Consider the following 23,397-nt stretch of genomic DNA (forward strand, 5'->3'; position numbering starts at 1 on the left):
CTGAAATCCAGTGTTATTTATTTTTTCACAAGCTTTGCTAGGTTTAAGTTCCAGTTCCTCTTGTATCACATGATTAATACACAGCTCAGCATATAGTCTGCAGCTGCAATACACTTACTTATAGAGGATTGTACTTTCCATGTGCATCAGAGAAACTTACTTGATTGTGAATTCCCAGATACATAGATAAGACAGATAGTAGATTTTATCATGTTTTATTTTCTTAATCATAAATTGACCTATGATTCACCAGACATACATACATAACAAGTCTCTATCCTGTAACTTCATTCAAACCAGAAGAAGGAAGGAAGAGTTTCTGGAGAGTTAAACCGAATGCAATGCATGCTGGGAAGTCTGCTAATAAACTAACAGTGTTGAGTTTAGTGAATGCTTTATAAGCTGTTCTTTCAACTCATAATTTTAAGTCACAAGATGTGAACTCATGATTTTAAGTCATGAAGCTCATAACTAGCACTTTTAAGTTGAAATTGACAAACACATGTATATAATTTACATTGTGTTAATGGATAAAGACGAGTTGATTTCACTAAATTGCACTATGAGTTTTTACAGTGTGGGCCTTTAGTCACTGTAGCTGCTCCTATTGGCTGTAGGTCGGGACAAATGGGCATTTGCAGGAAAAGTCCAATAGTGCATACAGATGCGGGTCTGGGACGTCCCGCTCCAGGTCACATCGGAGGGGGGGGGGCGTGTCCGGTGCTGTACGACAGTCCAAGTGATAATTCGGTTTTCTTGAACATAAACAACCTGGATATGGAAAATCATTCGTTTACATTAAGGGCTTCGGGTTTCTTTCAAGTTTTCAAACTAAAACGCGTGTGAACCTGTAACTGTGGGGGTCAAACACAGAGGTCTGACCAAGTCACCTCTGCTCCAGTCCCAAGTCAGTCTCAGGTCTTCATTTTTATCCCTGAAATCTCCTCAATTTCTTAATTACATAAACATTAATTATAAAATAACAGCTTGAATAAAGTAAGGTCAGTATCATGGGTTTATAAGGGATTTATTCATGGGTTGATTCACAGAGACTCTAGAAATTAAGGGAATTTTTCCTGTCTTTTGTGCAGGTTTACAGGTTATTGAATTATTAATGGAAAGTTCCTGTCTCCCTGAATTTTACATTAAATTATAAAGTAAGCAGTCAAACATTAAGGGGAGTTTAAGGAGCTTTTGATGGAGTCTCCTCCATTAATAACTCCCTAAACTCATTTTAAGGGGATTTTACATGAATTAAGGGGTGAAAGGTTATTTTAATGGTTTAATAAGGTGCTTTTTAATGTGCTTTCACCACATTAAACTGACAGATTTTTGAATGGAGTTTGGTGCGACGTTCTCTCCATACGAGACGGACAGGCAGGTGTCTGTATCATCACATACACGATGTTCTGACTAATAGTAAATAGTACAGAAATCAACAACTTCAGCACTCTACGTTTAGTTTTATGTATTTTCACATAACAATGAAAGCAATGAAAAATCAACACTGTAATCTTCTCATATTAGAGAGTCTGCCAGCGGGTGTGTTTGAGTCTCAGCAGGCACGGAGCATCACACGCCACTCGGTGTGATGTCAGACGTTAGGCCCCGCCCACACCTGGGGGGGCAAGTGGCCCAGAAACAGGAAGTCCAGCAGAGCTCCTGGTCAGTCTCTAGGAGTTGGCGCCGGTGCGAGGCCCTCTGATGATGTGGATCCTCGCCTCGTCGTCCACCTCCTCCATGATCCTCTCCTGCCTGACGGACAGGATGGTGTAGCTGACTGCAGCGCAGGGTGAAGGAAAACACCGAGTCTGACCTAACCTGGCTCCAGGTTAGGGCCGGGCGATATGGACCAAAAATCATATCTCGGTATTTTTAGGCTGAATGGCGATACACGATATATATCTCGGTATTTTCTACACAGTGGGCTAAATGTTCAGTTGTAAGTAGGGCTGGGCGATATGGACAAAATCAAATATCACAATATTTTTGACCGAATACCTCGATATCGATATTGCGACAATATTGTAGGGATGACTATTGGTGCTTTCACAAAATATTTACACAATGAGATTTTTGATAAATAATCATCAGTAATGTGGATATAATGACTAAGTGGGTAAAGACAAATAATAGAACAGCTAGAACAGTCTGGTAAGTTCAGAAAATGACATCACTTTACTGTAATGCAGCCTTTAAAACCAGGAAAAGACACTTATGCCATATCACCATATTACCATATCCAAAATATAAGACGATATCTAGTCTCATATCACGATATCGATATAATATCGATATATTGCCCAGCCCTACTCCAGGTCTAAAACCTCAGCGGTAAACGTCAGGTTTTGGTGTCAGTCCCTCAGAATCAAAGAGCGAGGGCTTCTTTCTAGAGCCGCCATTTTGCACCAAGAGAGACGTTCAACAATCATACAGGGAGAAATCCAGCCTGGTGAGACCGTCCTGATCATGTGACCTCACATCCTGTTTCGCTCCACGGATCAGTCTGGACTTCTAGGGCGGGACTACTCGCCTTGACAGACAGACTCCTTCAGCCAATCAGCGTAACAAAACATGTCGGAAGAACGGCGAAATCGTCGAAACAGGATGTGAGGTCACGTGATCAGGATGGTCTCACCAGGCTAGGAGAAATCCGTCGTAGAAGAGGAGAGAGACCAATTTCTCCACCACAGGAGCAGGAGAGAGACCAGAATGCACTGCAGCAGAGAGACAGGTTGGGGGTTTGAGTAAAGGGGGCGTGGCCACAGCTAGAAGATACAGTATGTAACCTACAGCTGAATGATCACATGATCACACTTTTCAAGCTATTCCTACTGAAAGCAACATGGCGGTTGTTGAAAGGCATTCTGGGAAACGTAGGAAACCACGAACTACAGTAGAAGTAGACGAGGCAGGTTGAGGGAAAGTGGGTTCACCAAAAAAAGTAAATTAAAACACTTCATCACTAAATAACTCCTGGAATGTCCACTAAGTAAATTCGGAATATCCAGCATGAGGCACTTTATTACAGTAAAATCTCAACTTTGAAAAGTGCTTCTCACTGCTCTCAACCGGCCGTCACGGTGTTTTGGTGGAAGATTGTGGGACTGACTGACACCGCCAGTTATAAAAGTGGAAATTTAACTGAATTACGTGCGGCTTCATGGATTTGGATGTATGCCGAATTGAAGATTGGTTCATAACCAATCGCAAAAAGTGTTAAATCGTGTTTTATGAGGTGTGGATATTTACAGGTAGACGAGGCAGCATGAAACGTGTCAGGTTTTTGAACGGAGTTTGGCGTTCCGTGCTCTCCGTACAAGAACACGGACCGTATCGAGCCACAGCCGAGCTATATTTGGTGAGTGGGGAACGGACGCGCCTGTGTATACATGTGTTCCCATGGTGACATGTATGTAGAGCTGCCAAAACACACAGGAGGCCTCAACTACAACAGACGTATCAGGAAGTCTAAAGCTACAGAGGTCAAATTGGGTTCTGCGGGAAAAATATATTCAAAAATCAACGGTGGAACCAAACGTTCCTTCAACTGTAGTTGTTGGTTTCTACTTTAATTTGGTCTACAATCGAGAAAAACCGTTAAAACGATTTTTAGAATCAAGAAAAACGAAAATATTTTAGTCGTCGCTGCCGTAACTCGCTGCTGTTGTCGTGAAGGATACACATGCCGACCACAAAGGCTCCGATGGCCAGGCCGGTCAGCCGGTTCCTGCTGCGGAGCCTCGCCGCGTTCCTCTTCCAGTAGTCGAGCTCCTGCCGCCGGCGGGGGAGCTGCTTCTCTGCCGCTGTCAGGCTCTGTTCAGCGGCTCCTTCTGCGCCTTTCTCCGCCATGACTGCCCGGTTTTCCGGCTCGCTGTACCTGGTGGTGTGGTGTCAAGACAGCTACAATGACAACTGGACTTCCGGTTACAAACTTCAAAATAAAATCCCCATTGGCGTGTCATGGGTTTTCTACGGAAGAGGATTAGGGCCACATGTGAAAAATGTATTTGAGTTCAGTAAAGTCAGAATTCTGACTTTATTCTCAGAATTCTGACTTTAAACTCAGAACTCCAATACATTTTTCACATGTGGCCCTAATCCTCTTCCGTAGTTTTCTGAGGAATGCAAAGCGTGGAAGTGGATCTTTTTTATTTTGAAGGCGAAATAGCCGTACTTCCGGTATTATTCTCGCTGACTTGACGCAGCTCCCCCCCCACCCCGGGTTATCTAAGGCTGCGGTTTGGCCGCATTACTGCCCCCTAGTGGAACCGGTACAGTACAGCTTACAGTGAAGGGTTTGTACTCAGCTTGGGAAGTCAGAAGGATGATTTTCAAAACCAAAAGGAGGTGGTGTGTGTGTGTGTGTGTGTGTGTGTGGTTCCCTTAGAAATGTTAAAGGACAGTGGTAAACTGTTGGTGAAAATCATTGTTGGTAACCGGCTAAGCCAACTTCAGTCCAAGGTTTGCTGGACGAAGAGCAGCATGTGATTTCTTTTGTATGCGTTTTACCTTGTAATTTATTTTCAAATTTCATTTTTTGGTTACTTTAAAAGTAAGATTTCCATTTAGTCATTTGAATTTTTCATTAGAAAGTTTGATATTGACTCATTTCTGTTAATTCTACTTTGTGTTTCCTCTGTTTTTATTTTCTAGTTCAAAGCATCCTGATTTCACATTCCTCCTGCGATTGTTCATGTCTTGTTATTGAATGAATATGAGCCAAAAAGCTCTAAAGTTCATCCACTCTCCAGTGTTTTAACCGGCACTCCCACCAGGAGAGCAGGGTCCAGACAATCCACAGTTGGTAATGTTTTGTAGCAAGTGTGTTATCTTATATCTAATCTCATCAGAAATATTGCCTTCAGCCATTTTAGATGCACATGAGAAAGAAATGTGCAGGCAGTGTGTGCGTGTCACTTAATGACACTTTTGTTGGTTTTAAGATTGGAAGGATGGAAGAGTGGCAGTAAAGAGTGGAAAATTAAATACTGATAGATTTGACATTATCATGTTTGAGGCTTTCGTATAATTTTCTCTTAAATATATGTTTCCTGCATTATAGTTTGAAAAAATAATCTGTACTGAACGGCCGATTGACTGGAAGGTAAATAAACGAAAGGGTGATCTCTGACTTTGGACGGTACTGTACATCTGGATGGTGGTAAGACATAACTCAGAGATAGCTTAAACAAGCATCCTGTGTAAGAGTCAGCTGATACTGAACTGATTTTTGTAACCTTTTACTTCTATTCATTTCTTTTCTTTTTTTTTTATTTTGTTTTTGCAAATAATACAGAAAGACAGTACAGTAACGTACAGAACAAAACAGCATCAGGACAGCGATACATCATTCGTTATATATGCATAATTACATATAGAGGGGGTACAACAAGACACATAACAAGACAGATGGGACTTTAAAAAAGTGAAGACAAACAAAACTAAATATACAGAGCTGGTGCACACTGCTTGGTTAATTCATGTCTATTGTATGTTAGTGTTCTAATACTTCTATTCATTTCTTAGCCCTGTCACCTTGCCTGTTATTTTATTCCATTTGTTATTATCCCTATGGATCTGTTTACCTTACCTTTTTGCTTTTTAGTGTTTTATTCTTCTCATATATTTTTATTACTTTTACCTCACTGATCTATTCTTCTGTCTTCTGTTCTTTTATCTCTGACTATGAAGCACTTTGTGATTCTGTTTTGTTTGTGTAGCACTTTGTAACTTGAAAAGTGCTATATAAATAAAGATTAGTATTATCGGCTGATGGGACAGCTGATAGCCGATCAGCTGATAGCATGCGGCACTAAAGCTTTCTGCCTGAACTGACGCGATGCTCCATTTATTCTTCTTTATTTATTGCAACTTATTTGTGACTGGTGAGCTGAACCGGATCATTCCTGCCACTTACTGATAAGAGTGATGGGTTTACTGTAATAAAACACCAAATAAAACAAAGGTCAAGGAAAGGCATTTTAATCTGTCAATCATCAACAACAATTTCTCAGTTGAACAACAACTTGTTCCTGTCAATAGCCTGATTCTGTGTTGTTAAATATCACAATATTACATATTAATTTCATTTCCTAAAAAAAATGTCCATGTCCTGATGTGCATGTGTGATTTTAAAACCATGTAAAAATGACCCTACAGACAGAATACACTTTATTTATAGTGACTGATGAATCATGCTTGTTTATGTAGTAAAATGATTAGTAAATCTATATGAAAATACAAATGTTAATATGCTCACATTAAGATATACAAGATGTAAGATGTAAAAAAAAATAATAATAACCAATTCCAATGTCTCTCTCTCAGCTTGGCTGCAGTTGTCAGCTAGTCATGTTCATGTTTGGTAGCCGGGGCAATGTCCTCAGGCTGGTGGGACGGGGCCAAAGAGCAGCTGCAGCAGGTGGCAAGGTGTTGTTCTCTGTCAGTCACCATATATCTGGGAACCCATCGTCTATCGGTCTGACGACGATTAAACTCTGGGGGCGACGGCCAATATTTCGGGGTTTCCGGGGTAGCCAGTGGACATCCGGGCCAAGACTTCCTCTTCCGTGCGCCGGTCATTGTTTACAGTCCGACGTATCTCCATTGTGTGGAGATAACGTTTGACTCTCGCGTCTCAAGTTGCTAATCGGACTGTATCCGATTATTATTAATGCCATAAGCCTACAGTCAACCATAAACAACTGAGCATTTCAAAACTGGACAGCGTGACTAACTGTAGCCTACATTTACATACAGAAGTGGTTTCCAGAGCCCAATGTGCGCTCTTTCCGTCATTCAAATCCTCCCAAAGACCCTCCTCCTCTGTGCTATGATTGGTTATCAGCTGCACACTGCAGGGTGAAACGTAAAGCAATGGAACATGACTAAAGATGTACTTAAGGTACAATGCACTTAAGTGCTGTTTTGGGCATCGCGTGTAAAAATCTACAACCCTTCTTAAAATTGCTTGTGGGAAACCTTCGAAACAGCTAAGAACGATCGTTATTGGGAAACGCAGCCCTGATCGATTGATCTCTGTCCCTATTATTATATCCTAGGCAAGTTATTGTTTCCATGTGGATATAAAAAAAAGTTTCAAATGTGTGTGTGTGATCATGTACAGATTCAGCTCTCATTTCAGCAGCTGTCTTTGGTCAGGATTGTGTGTTTCTCTACAAAGTTGTCGTCTCCCCCTCCTCTGTCTGACACAGAGACACTGAGGAGTAAAACCCACTCCCCAGCCCAACCATAAACTCACCCAAATACTCAAACCCAAACCCTGGGTAGAGGGGTTCAGTGAATGTGGAGTAGAAGGTGTGGAGGTGGATCAGTGTGTCAGAGGAAAATCTGTAGAAGGACAGAGAGCCAGCAGGCCAGTCCAGATACACTGCTACTCTGTTAGAGCCAGAGGAGGAGAGGGAACGTATGGCTGTTTCTCTGTTATTGTGCCAGGCAGAGTAACCATCATCAGAACAGACCAGACTCCAGGACTTGCCATTGCCTCCAAGCCTGCAGTCTTCACACTTTCCTTTCCTTCTGATTCCTCTGTAAGTCATTCCTATATAAACCCCTCCTTCCCACTTAACCTCCCAGTAACAGCGACCAGTCAGACCATTTCTACACAGCAGCTGTTGATAGTAGTCAAATCTCTCTGTGTGACCATTATATGGCTGATTCGCTAGCACCAGCGTCACCTTTCTCTTGTCTTCAGACAGGAAGAGGTTTCTGTGTGCGGTGTTTGGGTCCAGTGTGAGTTCATAGGCATCTGATGAGAGAACAAGACACAATGCAGCAGCAGTTTCTGATATAATAGACCTGCTCTTTTTACTTTTTAAAGGATAAGACTGGTGTTTTTTAATGCATGTCAAAAAATCCTATGAAAATAACAAAATCAGCAATGAATTTGTTTAAGCAACAAGTCTCGTCCATGTAGCCGGTGCCCAATGCAGCCATGTCCCAGCAGCCATAGAACTCCACTGTATTAAAAAAACAATTAAAAACCCGTCACAGAGCCATGCTGCTGCTCTGCAGCATATTTCATCATCATGATGCAACGGGCCGGACGACTTTTTCCTCAAACAACTTAATAAGCCGACTGTAAACACTTAACGATCTCAGGAAAGTAGTTCTGTAGCACAGAAAATAGTCCCTGGCGTAATGAAGAATTTGTTCCTATTTGAATTTGATTTGGTAATAACTACAACAGCCTGACTTTAGATGGTAACAGTTAGCGATTTTTAAAATGTAAACTATGTCTTTGTGAGCTGTATTTAAAGGTTTTTAGCTTACAATTGAAGGCTAAAAACGGAACGTGGGAAGTCAGAAAGTAACGGGAAGAGAGCAAACGCATTGTTGATTTTGTTATTTTCATAGGATTTGTTGACGGTAAGAAATGCATTAAAAAACAGCAGCCTTGTCCTTTAAGATTGCCTCTGTGCAGCCCCTCCTAAAGAAACCTCAATCCATCCCTCCCTCAAAATTATAGACCCGTCTCTAAATTACCTTTTACTTCTCAGAACATTGATAAAGTCTTGGAGATAGTTGAAGGTAATAATATCTTTGATCAATTTCAATCTGGTTTAAGCCAGCAGCACTGCACTGAAACAGCCTTCTTAAGAGTTTTAAATGATGTATGCTTGCTGATGAAGTGTTACTACTGTGTGTTAATTGAGTTAAGTAGTATTTGGTTGGTATATCTTGTTGTATTCTTGACTGGTTGTCATCATACTTATCTATTAGAAAAGGTTCTGTGCTCCACTGACATGTGGTGTGCCCCAGGGGTCAATTCCTGGGCCTATTTTGTTTCCTTTGTATCTGTGTTGTATTGCATTGTATGATGCACAACTTTATATGTCTGTAAAACCCAATGGAATGCTGCATGACAGCCTGGCTGCAATCAAGGATTGGATGGCCCTAAAGTTTCTCAACCTAACTCTGATAAAATTGATGTTCTTGTTATTGGCCCCAATCAGAATCATAGAGTGCCTTGGTCCTCTGATCCCCAACATCAAGTCAGCATCAAAAAATGTCTAGCCGCCCCCCGGACAAAGCTTAATCAAGAGGGGACTGTGCATTTGTCGTGGTGTCTCCTAGGCTTTGGAACAGCCTCCCCCTGACTAAACAGTTTAATGTATGTTACTTTACTTTAATGAATAAACTAAATACACACTTACACTTCCTCAGACCTGGGTTCAACCTCTGCTCTCCACCATGGTCCACACTGGGGGAATAAACAAAGTCAGACCAGCAGATTCTCTTTGATGATGGAAACATGGACATTTAATAACCTTCAATATGAATGAGTTTCCATACAGCATCAGTCAGAACTGCTGTTAGACATTAATCAATATTCCTCATCTTCTCAGTGTGACAAAGAAAATGTGTGTGACTCTCAGCCTTCTAGCAGACGTTGCCTCTCCATACCTGAGAGAGTCCAGTCTCCAGTGTGGATCCTCCAGTCGAGCAGAGAGCAGCTTCACTCCTGAGGCTCCTGGATGATTGTAGCTCAGGTCCAGCTCTCTCAGATGGGAGGGGTTGGAGCTCAGAGCTGAGGCCAGAGAAGCACAGCCTTCCTCTGTGAGCAGACAGCCTGACAGCCTGCACACACACAATAAATAGCTAAATATTCATTGATTCATTTTCTGTGGCCACTATTCAGGGTCACAGGGGGGGCTGGAGCCTTTCCCAGCATGGATTGGGTAGAAGGCAGGTAAACACCCTGGACAGGTTCCCAGTCACCATCCCAGGGTTAACATAGACAGACAATAACACTCACATTCACGTCTATGGGCAATGTAGAGTCTCAAATCCACCTGGCTTGCATATCGTTGGACTGTGAGAGGGAATCAAAGCACCTGGAGGAGACCCACACAGGAGAAAATACCCTGGACCTTACTGTGAGGTGACAGTGCTTAACCACTGAGTCACTGTGCTGCCCTCAAAGGAATCAGTAAACTTGTCTTTTGATCTTGTCTTTTTTTCCAGAAAGAATCCTAGCTGCTGCACTTTGTACAAGTTGGAGACGATTGAAAGTCTTTTGACTGATGCAGGAACACAGAGGATCGCAGTAGTCTGAGCGAGAAGAGATAACAGCAGTTGACTTCCAGTTGACTCAGCATAACAGTGAACATGCTTGTTATGTTATGTGGATAGTAAGTCCAAGTGGAAGCATGTAAATGGAGAATAAAATGGGGCCTGAAATTGAACCCTGCAGGACCCACCTGTAGTGACTGCAGAGGATGAGGATGAGTTGCCTATTGCCGCTTTTCCACTGCATAGTACCGGCTCAACTCGCCTCGACTCGACTTGACTCGACTCGCTTTTGGTAGTACCACTTTGGTTTTCCACTGCAGATAGTACCCTCAATGTGCCCCACCCCCCAAACTGGTCATAGCGACGCTGCGATGCTGCATGAAATGCGACACACAGCTACAATGGAGGATATCGAAGCGATGGTGTTCTTGATTCTCAGTATGTGGCTGTTAGTCACAGCAAGGAGACAGATTTTATTTCAGAAGAGGCTGAAGGCAGTGAGACAGCAGACTGCTCTCTGGCTGCTCAAGGCGACACAACAGGGTAAGCTAGCCGGGTAGCTAACGTTAGCATATACGTCCCGTGCCGCGATGATGATTCTCTGACCAATCAGTGCTCTGCAGTGTTTTCACATCACCTTTTGGTATCGCCTCAGCTCGCCTCAGCTCGCTTGGAACCTCGACAGAGGTGCTACCAAAAAAAGTACCAGGTACTAGGTAATATGGTACCTGGTACCTACAAAAAAGGCGAGTAGAGTCGAGTCAAGTCGAGCCGGTACCATGCAGTGGAAAAGCGCCATATGTTGACTGAAAACATGCTAGCGGAAAAATAAGAGTTGGACCAGTGGAGAGCTTTGTCCCTGGGACCAACCAAGGTCCTCAAGCAATCTTATAAATGGTATGGTCTGAGATTTGAAAGAATTAAAATGGAACCTTCACCAACATCTACTGTCAAAAGAAGGTTATTGGTCACTCTAAAGGCCCATTCACATCTAACTATTTAAACATCCAAATCGACAACTATTCAGCAGTTCACTGCAGTGATGGAGCTGCTGCTGAGGAACTGATGACAGAAGTCCAGAGGAACCCAGCGCTGTTTGACAAAGACCATCGCCTCTAAAAATGTTGAAAAGAAACGTGACATACCGGTCGGGATCGGAACAGCTCTTGGGATTAGCGGTAAGGCTGTTTACTGACCTGGAAGCTAGTTAAATCGCTACCTTTTGCTAGCATGATGCTAAGAAAATAGCATAATCTCTTGGCCAACCTGACAAACGCGCTATTATCTTATGTTTTCAATATGACGGGGAGGTGTGTGTCCAGTATCCGGTTGAAACCCATTTAGCCATGGTGAAGTTACAGGTGTTTCTCTCAACATGGACTACAGGAGACTACAGTAGATATGGTGTGCAGAGTCTCCTACTGGTAAAGAAATGAATAGCTTCACTTGGTGACCATTAGTACCATTAGCTCTCATATAAACAAAGCACAATAATGTTATGAAGGTGCCATAAAAGAGCATTAATATCTGCCATCTCCTCTCTCTTTTGCGGCAATGCATGAACCCATCCTTCAGTTCTGTCGTTATTTACTTTAGAGCGAGTAAAATAAAAGCACATCGGTAAAGTAATCATGCTCCATTTTTTCAAATATGCTGGAAACGGTTCAATCTACAACGATATCTCAGGGGACATTAAGAGATGTAAACGGGGTAAGAAAGGTGGTTTGAGGCAGCGCATCTGTGCAAAAAAAAACTGGCCACCCCTTCCTACTCTGCTCTTTGCCAATACCCGTTCCCTTCCAAAACAACTGACGGAGCGCCAATCGTGCCTAACCTTTATGTACGAATACAGAGACAGCTGTTTACTTTGTTTTTCGGAAACTTGGCTGAAAGAAACAATAACAAATGACACGCTGTACATTGATGGTTTTGGCTGCCCTTTCAGACTAGATCGGGATAGCCAGGCCACAGGTAAATCAGCTGGAGGGGGCGTATGCATATACATCAATGAGAGGTGGTGCTCAAACTATGTCATTAGGGAATCCCTCTGCACGGAAGATGTAGAACTCCCAACCATATCCATGAGACCCTACTACCTACCTACCTGCCAAATCTTTTTATCTGTAGTGTACATCCACCCTAAGGCAAACTACCCCAAAGCATCAGATATTATTCATGATCATATAGGTGTACTGGAAAACATATCACCTGATGCCCCCAAGTTAATTCTCAGGGATTTTAACGGGTGCTCACTGCAAAAAGTGCCCCCCCATTTCCAACAATATGTCACATGTCCAACTAGAAATGAAAAGACTCTTGACCTATGTTATGGTAACATCAAGGACGCTTACAAGCCCTACGCTAAGCCTCCATTGGGAGAGTCTGATCACAATGTCATTTTACTTGTACCTACATATAAGCAAAAACTGAAGGCTAATAAACCAAAATTGAAAGTATACAAAGCATGGACTGATGAAGCTCTGATGAAGGTTGCACAGAAAGAAATTAAATGCAAATGAAACCCAAACATGTAAAGAGGAATACAAGAACAAAATAGAGAACGAATTTTGTGATGGAGACTTGCACAGGGCATGGCAAGGGGTAGCGACCATGATAGACGGGGGAAAAAGGGACTAGGACCAAAAAAAACAACTTCTTTTGCAGGTTCAACACGGACAATCATGCGCCTGAGTGCAACAGCCTGTGCCAAAACCTGGGCCTCGGTGAGTCCATACCAGTCACGGAACGTGATGTGGTCTTGTCCTTCAAGAGAATCAACCCAAGGAAATCAGCCGGGCCAGATGGCCTGGGGGACTTGGTCCTCAAGGATTGCAGACACCAACTCTGCTGAACTATATTTCAAATCTCTTTGGATCAGCATCACATCCCGTCTGCATGGAAAACATCCTCCATAATACCACTACCCAAGACCCCAAAACCAAGCTGTGCCAATGACTACAGGCCAATCGCTCTGACCTCTCTAATCAAAAGCTTTTGCATACAAGGCAAGGCGTACCCACCTTGACCAAGCAAAGACATTCACCCGTATAATGTTTGTGGATTTTTCAACAGCATTTAACACAGTCAAACCACACCTCATGCTACAGAAACGTCTGGCCATGGGGGTCAACACCAACATCATCCGCTGGGTAAACTGCTTTCTTACTGGGCGCATCCAGACGGTCAAAGTCAACACCACCAACTCTCCCCCTATCACTACTAACGCAAGAGTCCCCCAAGGTAGTGTCATATCCCCAGTACTATTTACCCTATACACCGACCAATGCAGAAGTCATTTCCCAAATTGCCATAACATAAAATTTGCAGATGACACAGCAATAGTAGGGCTCATAACCAACCAAGAAAGTGAAAACAACTACATGAACAAAATAAAACTATTCCCCGCCTGGAGCAAAACCAACCATCTCATACTCAATACCCAGAAAACAAAGGAAATGATAATTGGCTTCAGGAGCAGGAGGAGCATACTGGAACCGGTCCAAATTGACAACCACGACATCCACACCGTTGACAGCTGCCGTTACCTTGGAAACATCATCGACTCAAAGCTCACCTGGAATATCAACACACAGACCATATACAGCAGAGGACAACAAAGACTACACCTTCTACGAAAACTACACAAATTCAATGTCAACAGTTACACATTACATCTCTTTTACCAAACCTTCAAGGAAAACATTCTCACCTTTGGATTCCTCGCCTGGTTCAGTTCCTTAACACTCGTCAATAAAAACAAGATAACAAAAATCATTAATATCTCAAGCAAAATCTGCAGAATCAAATACCGGGACATTACATCACTGTTCAAATCACGTGCAATACACAAGGCAAACCGGATCATAGAAGACACTACTCATCCACTCAACAGCCAATATGAACTACTCCCACCCCACTCCACAAGACAACAAGAACAAATAAAACATTCATCCCCACATCCATAGGACTAATCAACAACAGACTCTGATCACTGTTCACCACTGTTCCCCATTTCCCGCCCATTTCCAATCATGTATGTTTTCTGTCCTGTTATGACATTAATGTGATGTTCTGTTTTTCTTGTGATGATGTTTCTTTTCTTTTTGTTTGTCGTTTGCCACCGATGATTGTACAGAACAAATTTCCTAACGGACAAATAAATATTCATTCATTCATTCATTCATCTGAAGCATACTGAATACTGAACAAGCTGAATTGGTTCACCAACAGGACTGCATTGTAACTTTAAATCAATCAGTGTCTGGTTGGACTGCACCCCCAATTCTAAGCATGTCAATGTGCTTGTTCATTGGCTCTCGCTATAGTAAAGCAAGCACAGATGAGAATACTCAATCTAATGTTAGGACAAAGATAGTCTTGTGTAGCCAGACATCAAGTCTCATGAGCACACTAGCTTCAAGTGGATGTCTGGTAAATGCTGTGTTCTGTAGACTTTTTGAATTTAGTGCTCAATGACTTGGTCACAGCCTAGACTCACAGCGATTTTGCGTACATCCTTGTTTGGTCCATAAAACTTTGTCATCCAATAGTGAAGAAGATAAAAACAATTAGCTACTCGCTAAGCTGTTCCACTGTACTACAAAGCACAATGGAGAAATTGTTGCCACAGGTCTCTGCACTTCGCCAAATATCAACTCTGAAGCTACCACAGAGTTTTCCCCCCAACAGCAGCAGCAAGCATCTACAACTTTAGAGGGAGTTTTTTTGCATGGAGTCGTGGGAGTCACCATTTTGGCTAGCTTATTGAACTACTCCGGACAGTATTGAGACGTGCAACACCAAACCCCTCCCACCAAATATCCTACATAGACATGACCATGTTAGCTGGGGAGAAGAAATCTCTGCCTGTAACCGGCAAGTTTCCCCAGTCTTTAGAAACACAGTAAAAGAAAGACTGGGGCCAAATCTAGGACAAAGACAATTGTTAGACAGATGTTGGAGCTGATCTTCCATCTAAAACTAAGAAGCAGCAGAAAATAATCTTGTGCATGAGTGTTCCTGATACTGGCTCAGCATTCATCAAATTGAGAGCAGTAACAACTCGAAAGGGTTTTCCAGTGATGAAGAGCTAGCTACAGTGTTGTTGAACTTTTGATGTCATTACCATGTTAGCCAGCAAGGTTAGCTTTTACTAAAAACTATCTAGATTCTGGGGCATATATTTTTGTAATTTCTCTAACAATTGTCATATGTTGACCACATTGAGGAGTACTGACCTGAGAGTCTCCAGTCTACAGTGTGGACTCCCCAGTCCAGCAGAGAGCAGCTTCACTCCTGAATCCTGCAGGTCGTTGTTACTCAGGTCCAGCTCTCTCAGACTAGAGGACTGGGAGCTGAGAACTGATGATAACTCCTTACAGCATTTCTCTGTGAGATTGTTATGATTAAACCTTACAAAATGGATAGAATCAAAACAGAAGAAAAAGTAACAGTATAACACAAGATGGTAAGAATACCACTCAAAAATTTGTTCAATTGAAGATTGGATTTCTATTGCCACAACAGAGACAAAAGTAGAACACAGATATAACAGCAATGTGAAAGTGAATTGTTATGACATATTGTTGCAAACCCATCATTAAATAAAGTGAGCTGACCTGAGAGTTTCAAGTCCAGACTGTGGACTCAACAGTCCAGCAGAGAGCAGCTTCACTCCTGAATCCTGCAGGTTGTTGTTACTCAGGTCCAGCTCTCTCAGACTAGAGGACTGGGAGCTGAGAACTGAGGCCAGAGCTTCACAGCTTCTCTCTGACAGCTTACAGCCACTAAGCCTGAAGAAGCATTAGTGATAAAGACAAACAAGACCTTTCACTTTTTTTTCCATTTTCTCTCTTATGCAAAACTTACATTTAATATATTTAAAAGAGGGCGACACCGCAAAAGAACATATATCTAATGAAGTAGTCCCTTAAGGGAGTGTCAGTGCTCCTGGTTGTGAATACCTCTGCAACCCCAAGTGTTAGGGGATAGCTCTCTGTTGGCCCTATGCTATTCCTGCACACCTGATCCAATGAAGGGCATAATGCTGATTGGATGAGCAGTAGAAACAGATCTACCTGAATATGGCTAACATGAAAGTCTATAGCCTGTAAATGGATCAGTTGTGCAAGAATAAAGTTGGAACAAAAACTTGCAGGATGGGGGGTATTCGAGGGCTGGATTGGGAAACACTATACTAGAGAAAGACAGGAAAGATTGGGAGAGAGAAGGGCAATGACATGCGATAAAGGTCCCAGGCCAGATTTGAACCCAGGACATTGTGGTTACATGGTATGCACCTTAGCCAACTAAGCCACCAGGATACCCTGTGTCAATTTATTTAAATGTATCCAGTTATCTCTGGACTTACATAGATATATTGGAGGCTTTGACCACTGGCAGCAGCCTCAGAAGAGCCTCTTCTGAAGCAGAGTATTTCTTCAGGTCAAACACATCCAGCTTCTCTTCTGATGACAGTAAGATGAAGACCAGAGCCGACCACTGACCAGGGGAGAATTTGGCTGTGGAGAGACTTCCTGATCTCAGGTACTGTTGGATCTCCTCCACTAGAGAACGGTCATTCAGCTCATTCAGACAGTGGAACAGATTGATGCTTCTTTCTGGAGACAGATTCTCCCTGATCTTCTTCTTGATGTACTGGACTGTTGCCTGATTGGTCTGTGAGCTAATTCCTGTCTGTGTCAGCAGGTCTTGTAGGAGAGTCTGATTGGTCTCCAGTGAAAGACCCAGGAGGAAGCGGAGGAACAAGTCCAGGTGTCCATTTTGACTCTTTAAGGCCTTGTCCACAGCACTCTGGTAGAGGTATTTTACTGCTGATTTGTCTCTGAATATTGTACACAACCTGGAGGCTTCTGACAGTAGATTGACACCAGTGTTTATGAATGTCATAATTACATAAACAGCAGCCAGAAACTCCTGAATGCTCAGATGGACAAAGCAGAACACCTTGTTCTTGTACAGCCCATGCTCCTTTTTATAGCTCTGTGTGAACACTCCTGAGTACACTGAGGCTGCTCTGATATCAATGCCACACTTTCTCAGGTCGGCTTCAGAGAAGATCAGATTGCATTTCATCAGCTGCTCAAAAGCCAGTTTTCCAAGAGAGAGAATCATCTCCCTGCTCTCTGTATTCCAGAATAGATCTTCCTCATCTCCCTCATGATACTTGACGTTCCCTTGTTTGAACTGAACCACCAGGAAGTGGATGTACATCTCAGTCAGGGTCTTGGGCAGGTCTTCTTCTCTCTCACTGGTTTTCAACAGATCCTCCAGAACTCCAGCAGTGATCCAGCAGAAGACTGGGATGTGGCACATGATGTGGAGGCTTCGTGAAGTCTTGATGTGGGAGATGATTCTTCTGGCCTGCTCCTCATCTTTGAATCTCTTCCTGAAGTACTCCTCCTTCTGTGGGTCAGTGAAGCCTCTCACCTCTGTCACCATGTCAACACACTCAGGAGGGATCTGATTGGCTGCTGCAGGTCGTGTGGTTATCCAGAGGCGAGCAGAGGGAAGCAGTTTCCCCTTGATGAGGTTTGTCAGCAGTACGTCCACTGAGGTTGACTCTCTAACATCAGTCACGATCTTGTTCTTCTTGAAGTCTAGAGGAAGTTGACACTCATCCAGACCGTCAAAGATGAACACAACCTGGAACTCGTCAAACCTGCAGATTCCTGCTTCTTTGGTCTCAGTAAAGAAGTCATGAAGAAGTTCCACCAAGCTGTACTTGTCCCCTTTCCGCTTATTCAGCTGTTGGAAAGTAAATGGAAATATGAACTGTATATCCTGGTTGGCTTTGTCTTCAGCCCAGTCCAGAGTGAACTTCTGTGTTAAGACTGTTTTCCCAATGCCAGCCACTCCCTTTGTCATCAATATTCTGATTGATTCATCTTTTCCAGGTAAGGGTTTAAAGATATCTTCACTTTTGATTGTGTTTTCTGGTCTCACTGGTGTCCTGGATGCAGTTTCAATTTGTCTGACTTCATGTTCATTGTTGACTTCTCCAGTCTCTCCCTCTGTGATGTCGAGCTCTGTGTAGATCCGATTCAGAAGTGCTGACATTCTTGATTTTGCAATCCCCTCAAACGAATGCTTCAGGTTGGATTTAAGTCTACGCTGGCACTCCGCAAGAGTCTCTGAATGAATAAAAGATATCAATGAGAGGATGCTACAGGAAATATGAGTAATATTTCTTGGTAAATATACATTTCCAACCCCTCTCATTCCCAACTCGTCCTATGTTGACTCTTTGTCAAATCCCTTGGCGTTGCTATAACGACACTAAAGGTCCCCTTTCGCGTCTGGAAAGGACGCACGGGTGTTCCATAGACTCCATGGTAAAGCCTCTCGCGGCAGTATTAGACCCCTGCAACTTTCTCTCCTGGACCACGAAACACACAGTCTGGCGTACATTTTCTGCCCAAATAAGGCATTCTGGTTTGATGCATTTCTTTGCTTGAGCTCTTTGGTGATAAGATTAATTAAAAAAAATTGGTTGTAGATCAATTTCGAGGGCAAATGGAAAAAAAAATCGCTTGCATTTACCATTTGATGTCACCTGCTACATAAATACAAATACATTTGGCTCATAACCTATATAACAAGTTATTTCAGTGGTATCTCAATAAACTCCATAAAATATAACACTTTATAACATCCGTATCATTACAGCTAGGCCTACTTTACAATAAGCCTAATTTAAATAGAAGAACCAGTCGGGAGTTAACGTTTCTAAACGTTGCATAATCCATTTCGTCATTGAACATACCTCTTTCTGCCCATGAAACACAGGTGGGGCACGTTCAATCTGAAAGCGGTGTGCACCGTTTTGCTACGGTTTCCGGGTTGAACGTCATGTTTCCTCGAAACGGTGTGCAACGGGCTTTGAGGTACGTTGTCTCTCGTTTGATGGGTGTGTCAGAGGTGTTAGCCAATCAGCAGCGCGTGTATATAAACCCCGCCGTAGTAAAAGGCAGTGCGCACAATGGATCCGACAAAATTCCTTTACAAATGTGTCCGCTGCAGCTTGGTTTCTGCAACAACTGAACTAATTAGAAGACATGTTTGTATCTTTTGTTATTGTTTGTACCATTGTGGAGAGACACTTACATAAACTTTTCTACTCCACTCTACTCCTCTAAATATATAATGGTAAATATTACAATATCATGTCACAACAACAGTGATCAGCAATAATGATAGGCCTCATAATAAAATAATTAGCTCATATAGATCCTAACGCAGTCTGAAGGTAAGAAGTGGATTATCCTTTACCTGAAATGTTTGCCTTTTCATCCTGAAATGCAAATGAGGCAAATGCTGGATCACTATAATGAGGAAGCACAGTTTCCACAAACCCCTTCAGTCCATTGGGATGTTCTCTGCTATTCTGGACGGCAAGGGCAGTGACTGTAACATCGAGTGTATTTTGTAGTATTAAACACGTATTTAAAGAACGCAAAGAATGGCCTCCTAAGCTGACGTAGTTGCAACGCTTGCGTAACACAACAGGGTGTTCAACGCACCACCGTTTCCGTTTAAATAAATGTTTTGCTACGCTTTGTCGGGGCTGAACGCAGGGCAGATGAAATTGCGGCAAAATAGCACCAACAAAAGTATATTTTTGTAATTTTTTTGATTATATCCTCTTATAACATCAACCTGTTGGTTCAGATTGTATTGCATCTTTTTTAATATTGAGCAGTTTGCCTTTTCACAACCCCGACTTTCCACCCGGAAAAACGTTTGGCACTTCCTATCAGCACTTCACAATAAAAGACCTGCTCCTTGGGTTTTGTTGTTTTGTTTTTCTTGTTGTTTTTCTTTTTTTTTTTTGTCATTTATTTGATTATATCCTCTTATAACATCAACCTGTTAATTCAGATTGTATTGCATCTTTCTAATATTGAGCAGTTTGCCAGTAAACAGCAAACTATAGTTTGCGCTTCCTATGAGCACTTCACAATAAAAGCCTTGCTCCGTGGGTTTTGTTCTTTTGTTGTTATTTCTTCCATACTTGACGCTGTAAACATGGAATTGACAACTTTTGAAGGCATATTACAGCAACACAAAGGGCTAGAGACATGGGGTCAACTTCTCTAGAAAGCTATTGAGCTGTACTTTCATGGGAGTGGGGTTACTGATGGCAGGTGGCACCGAGTTGGGTTGAAATGCAATATTTTCTGAAATTCACCTGCTTCCCATTAAGATGGCTGAAAGTGGACAAAAGATGTGTTCTTTTCCACCCTCAAATACCCCAGTATCAATGTCAATTCCATGTTTAAAACGTCAAGTATGGAAGAAACAACAACAAAACCGACGGAGCAAGGCTTTTACTGCGAAGTGCTCATAGGAAGTGCAAGCTGTAGTTTGCGGTTTACTGGCAAACTGCTCAATATTAGAATGATGCAATACAATCTGAATCAACAGGTTGATGTTATAAGAGGATATAATCAAATAGATTACAAAAAAAAAGAAAAACAACAAGAAAAACAACAACAAAACAACAAAACCCACGGAGCAGGGCTTTTATTGTGAAGTGCTCATAGGAAGCGCCAAATGTTTTTCCGGGTGGAAAGTCGCGGATGTGAAAAGGCAGACTGCTCAATATTAAAAAAGATGCAATACAATCTGAACCAACAGGTTGATGTTATAAGAGGATATAATCAAAAAAATAAATGAATATACTTTTGTTGGTGCTATTTTGCCGCGATTTCATCAGCTGTGTTTCATGGGCAGAAAGAGGTATGTTCAATGACGAAACGGATTATGCAACGTTTAGAAACGTTAACTCCCGACTGGTTCTTCTATTTAAATTATGCTTATTGTAAAGTAGGCCTAGATGTAATGATACAGACGTTATAAAGTGCTATATTTTATGGAGTTTATTGAGGTACCACTGAAATAACTTGTTATATAGGTTATGAGCCAAATGTATTTGTATTTATGTAGCAGGTGACATCAAAAGGTAAATGCAAGCGATTTTTTTTCCATTTGCCCTCGAAATTGATCTACAACCAATTTTTTAAATTAATATTATCACCAAATTCCACTTTGCACACTAAAGAAGGGCGTCTGACCCAAAACGTCTGTGTGGCAAATAAACATATATAAAGGAGTGCTGTCCTGTAATCTTTAACAGAACATGCCCTGGACGATCTCTGAGGAAAACATTGGCCCAGATCTACTAAAGGTTTGTGCCAGTGCAAATCGCATTGCGGGTGCTAAAATCTTGTTTTCTGATCTACTAAACCAGTACACAGGGCATTTCTGCCTGAAATCATGGGTTGATCTGGGTGCTGCGTTTTTTGCTTTTTTGTCTAATTTCATATGCATTTGTGGGTGTTTCAAGGCTGAGGCGCAAAATAAAGGGAGGGATTTATGGAAATTGGCAGTGGACATGATTTATTTATTAAACTGTGCTGCTAATTCCCATTATGCACTTCTAGCTGTTTTATTAGTTGCAATACCAACTTTTTTGGCATCCATGGAGCTGTTTTCTTTCCGTTACTTACTTTTCTTTTCAGTATTTTTATGCTAATGTACGTAAACTACTTTAGAGAAAACATTTCAGACTGTACACTTGTGTTGGTAACTATTGTTTAAAAGCCACAACAAACTCAAGAATGTTCTTTACTTGGATTTTGGGTATAACGGTGATGCAACATGTACAAGGCTCAAAAGGCAGCCTGTCTCTCTCCACACATCTATTGTCTAACAAGAGAGTACATGTAAAAATGATACAGCTCGCACTCAATATAAACTGCTTGTATAAAGTGTTGGCGTTTTATTATTAGTATGTGACAGCATACAGCGATTCTATCTTTTTAATTTACTAATCTTACCTGGGACAGCCTCCGATAATATCTACTGGGACGTATTTGATCTGGAGATGGATCACAGAAGACTGGATTAATTCCAGTAACTCAAGTAACATTAGAGACAACTAGAAATAACCGCCTTGCAGTTGTATGCCTCCACCAATAAACTTTGTTTTATCATTGCAAGGACAGTCTTTATTTATTGAACATATACAATGAATGTGATTATTAGGTCAACTTAAAGGATTTTGGTGTCTGCAAAAGTAAGTGACAGCACTTCCACCGTTTTTGTAGAATGACTCAAGATCGTTTTCTCAGCTACAGTGGTAAGCAAAACATTATGATGTCACAGTGAAGTTGACCTTTGAACTTTTGGACATAAAATTTAATCACTTCATCATTTTATCCTGTTAGACATTTGTGTGAAATATTGTCATAATTAGCGTATGAATTCTTGAGTTATGGCCAAAAACGTCATTTGTGAGGTCACAGTGACCTTGACCTTTGACTACCGAATTCTAATTAGTTCATCCTTGAGTCCAAGTGGACGTTTGTGCCAAATTTGAAGAAATTCCCTCAAGGCGTTCCTGAGATATCGCGTTCACGAGAATGGGACGGACGTACGGACGGACGGACGGACAACCAGAAAACATGCTGCCTCCTAAAAACTCAAGGGGTACAAGACAGTACCTGGCTCTGCAGCCCTACAGTTTGATACAGTGAGATACAGAGCGGGCAAGATGAACCTATTTGCTGACTACCTGTCCTGCCTGCCTGAAGTTCCTCTTGAGGGAGAGGGGGAAGGTAATGTGACAAAATGCAACGCTTTTGATCTGCCTGCCACTAACAGTTTTGTCATAACAACTTACCTTTGGGTGCTGAGCTGGTGTTTGACAAACTCTGCACTAGATCATTCCTGTTGATCTTCATCAAAACCTTCTTGGTCACCTCCAGAGAGTGTTGGTTGTAGGTCTGCACCATCTGATCCACTGTGTCCTGCCTGTCTGCCTTCTCCAGTCGGCTCTTTTTGATGGCTGGGAAACCTTTTGGGATCTCAGCCTGCGGCAGGAACCACTTGAACTTCTTGAACTCTTCATCTCTCAAATCCTCCAGTGTGTCCAAGAGCTTCTCTTTATCCGTCGTCATCGTTGCTCCCTGGTAAAATCAAGGACAATTTTACGATTTCTCCACCAGAATGATTAAAGATTAATCTCATCTAATCTCATCAATACCAGTGTTTTAGACATGTGGGTCTAGTATTCGTATATACATATTCATGTCTTCAGCAGGTCAGAACACAGGGTAATTCCCTTTTTTTCTATTTCCCTTTATTCCTGTGAACTGATAAATCTTTTTTTCTTTCAACTTGGCAGTAACTCATCCCAACATCCTGCTGCTAGCAACTGGAATAAGCCACCAAAAATACCTGAAAGTCCATGTTTTCATGCCATCTATGTTGTTTATACTCATAGTCACTTCCTGCTTTTCTCCTGAGTCAAAAAAGAACAAAACCACACAGGGG

General features: G+C 42.0%; 2 protein-coding genes across 2 annotated transcripts; both read right to left on the reverse strand.

Annotated features, from left to right (window-relative positions):
• Positions 1 to 242: 242 nt before the first annotated feature.
• On the reverse strand, positions 243 to 3,888 carry coa3b (cytochrome C oxidase assembly factor 3b). The gene is made up of 2 exons (XM_071522731.1): positions 3,684 to 3,888; positions 243 to 1,780 (listed from the first exon to the last, which is right to left on the reverse strand). Exons 1-2 carry the CDS (start codon positions 3,850 to 3,852, stop codon positions 1,674 to 1,676), a joined length of 276 nt encoding a protein of 91 aa, XP_071378832.1. The 5' UTR covers positions 3,853 to 3,888; the 3' UTR covers positions 243 to 1,673.
• Positions 3,889 to 6,134: 2,246 nt separating this feature from the next.
• Positions 6,135 to 23,021, reverse strand: LOC139646864 (protein NLRC3-like). The gene is made up of 8 exons (XM_071522635.1): positions 22,745 to 23,021; positions 16,409 to 18,191; positions 15,657 to 15,830; positions 15,276 to 15,449; positions 9,430 to 9,603; positions 9,180 to 9,226; positions 7,254 to 7,771; positions 6,135 to 6,200 (listed from the first exon to the last, which is right to left on the reverse strand). The coding sequence occupies exons 1-8, from the start codon at positions 23,019 to 23,021 to the stop codon at positions 6,135 to 6,137; spliced, it is 3,213 nt and encodes a 1,070-aa protein (XP_071378736.1).
• Positions 23,022 to 23,397: the final 376 nt, after the last annotated feature.

The sequence above is a fragment of the Centroberyx affinis genome, unplaced genomic scaffold (assembly GCF_046629955.1).
Source record: "Centroberyx affinis isolate AG114_WGS23_722 - 3 ecotype Tasmania unplaced genomic scaffold, CSIRO-AGI_Caff_v1 ptg000098l_1, whole genome shotgun sequence".
Taxonomy (NCBI): domain Eukaryota; kingdom Metazoa; phylum Chordata; class Actinopteri; order Beryciformes; family Berycidae; genus Centroberyx; species Centroberyx affinis.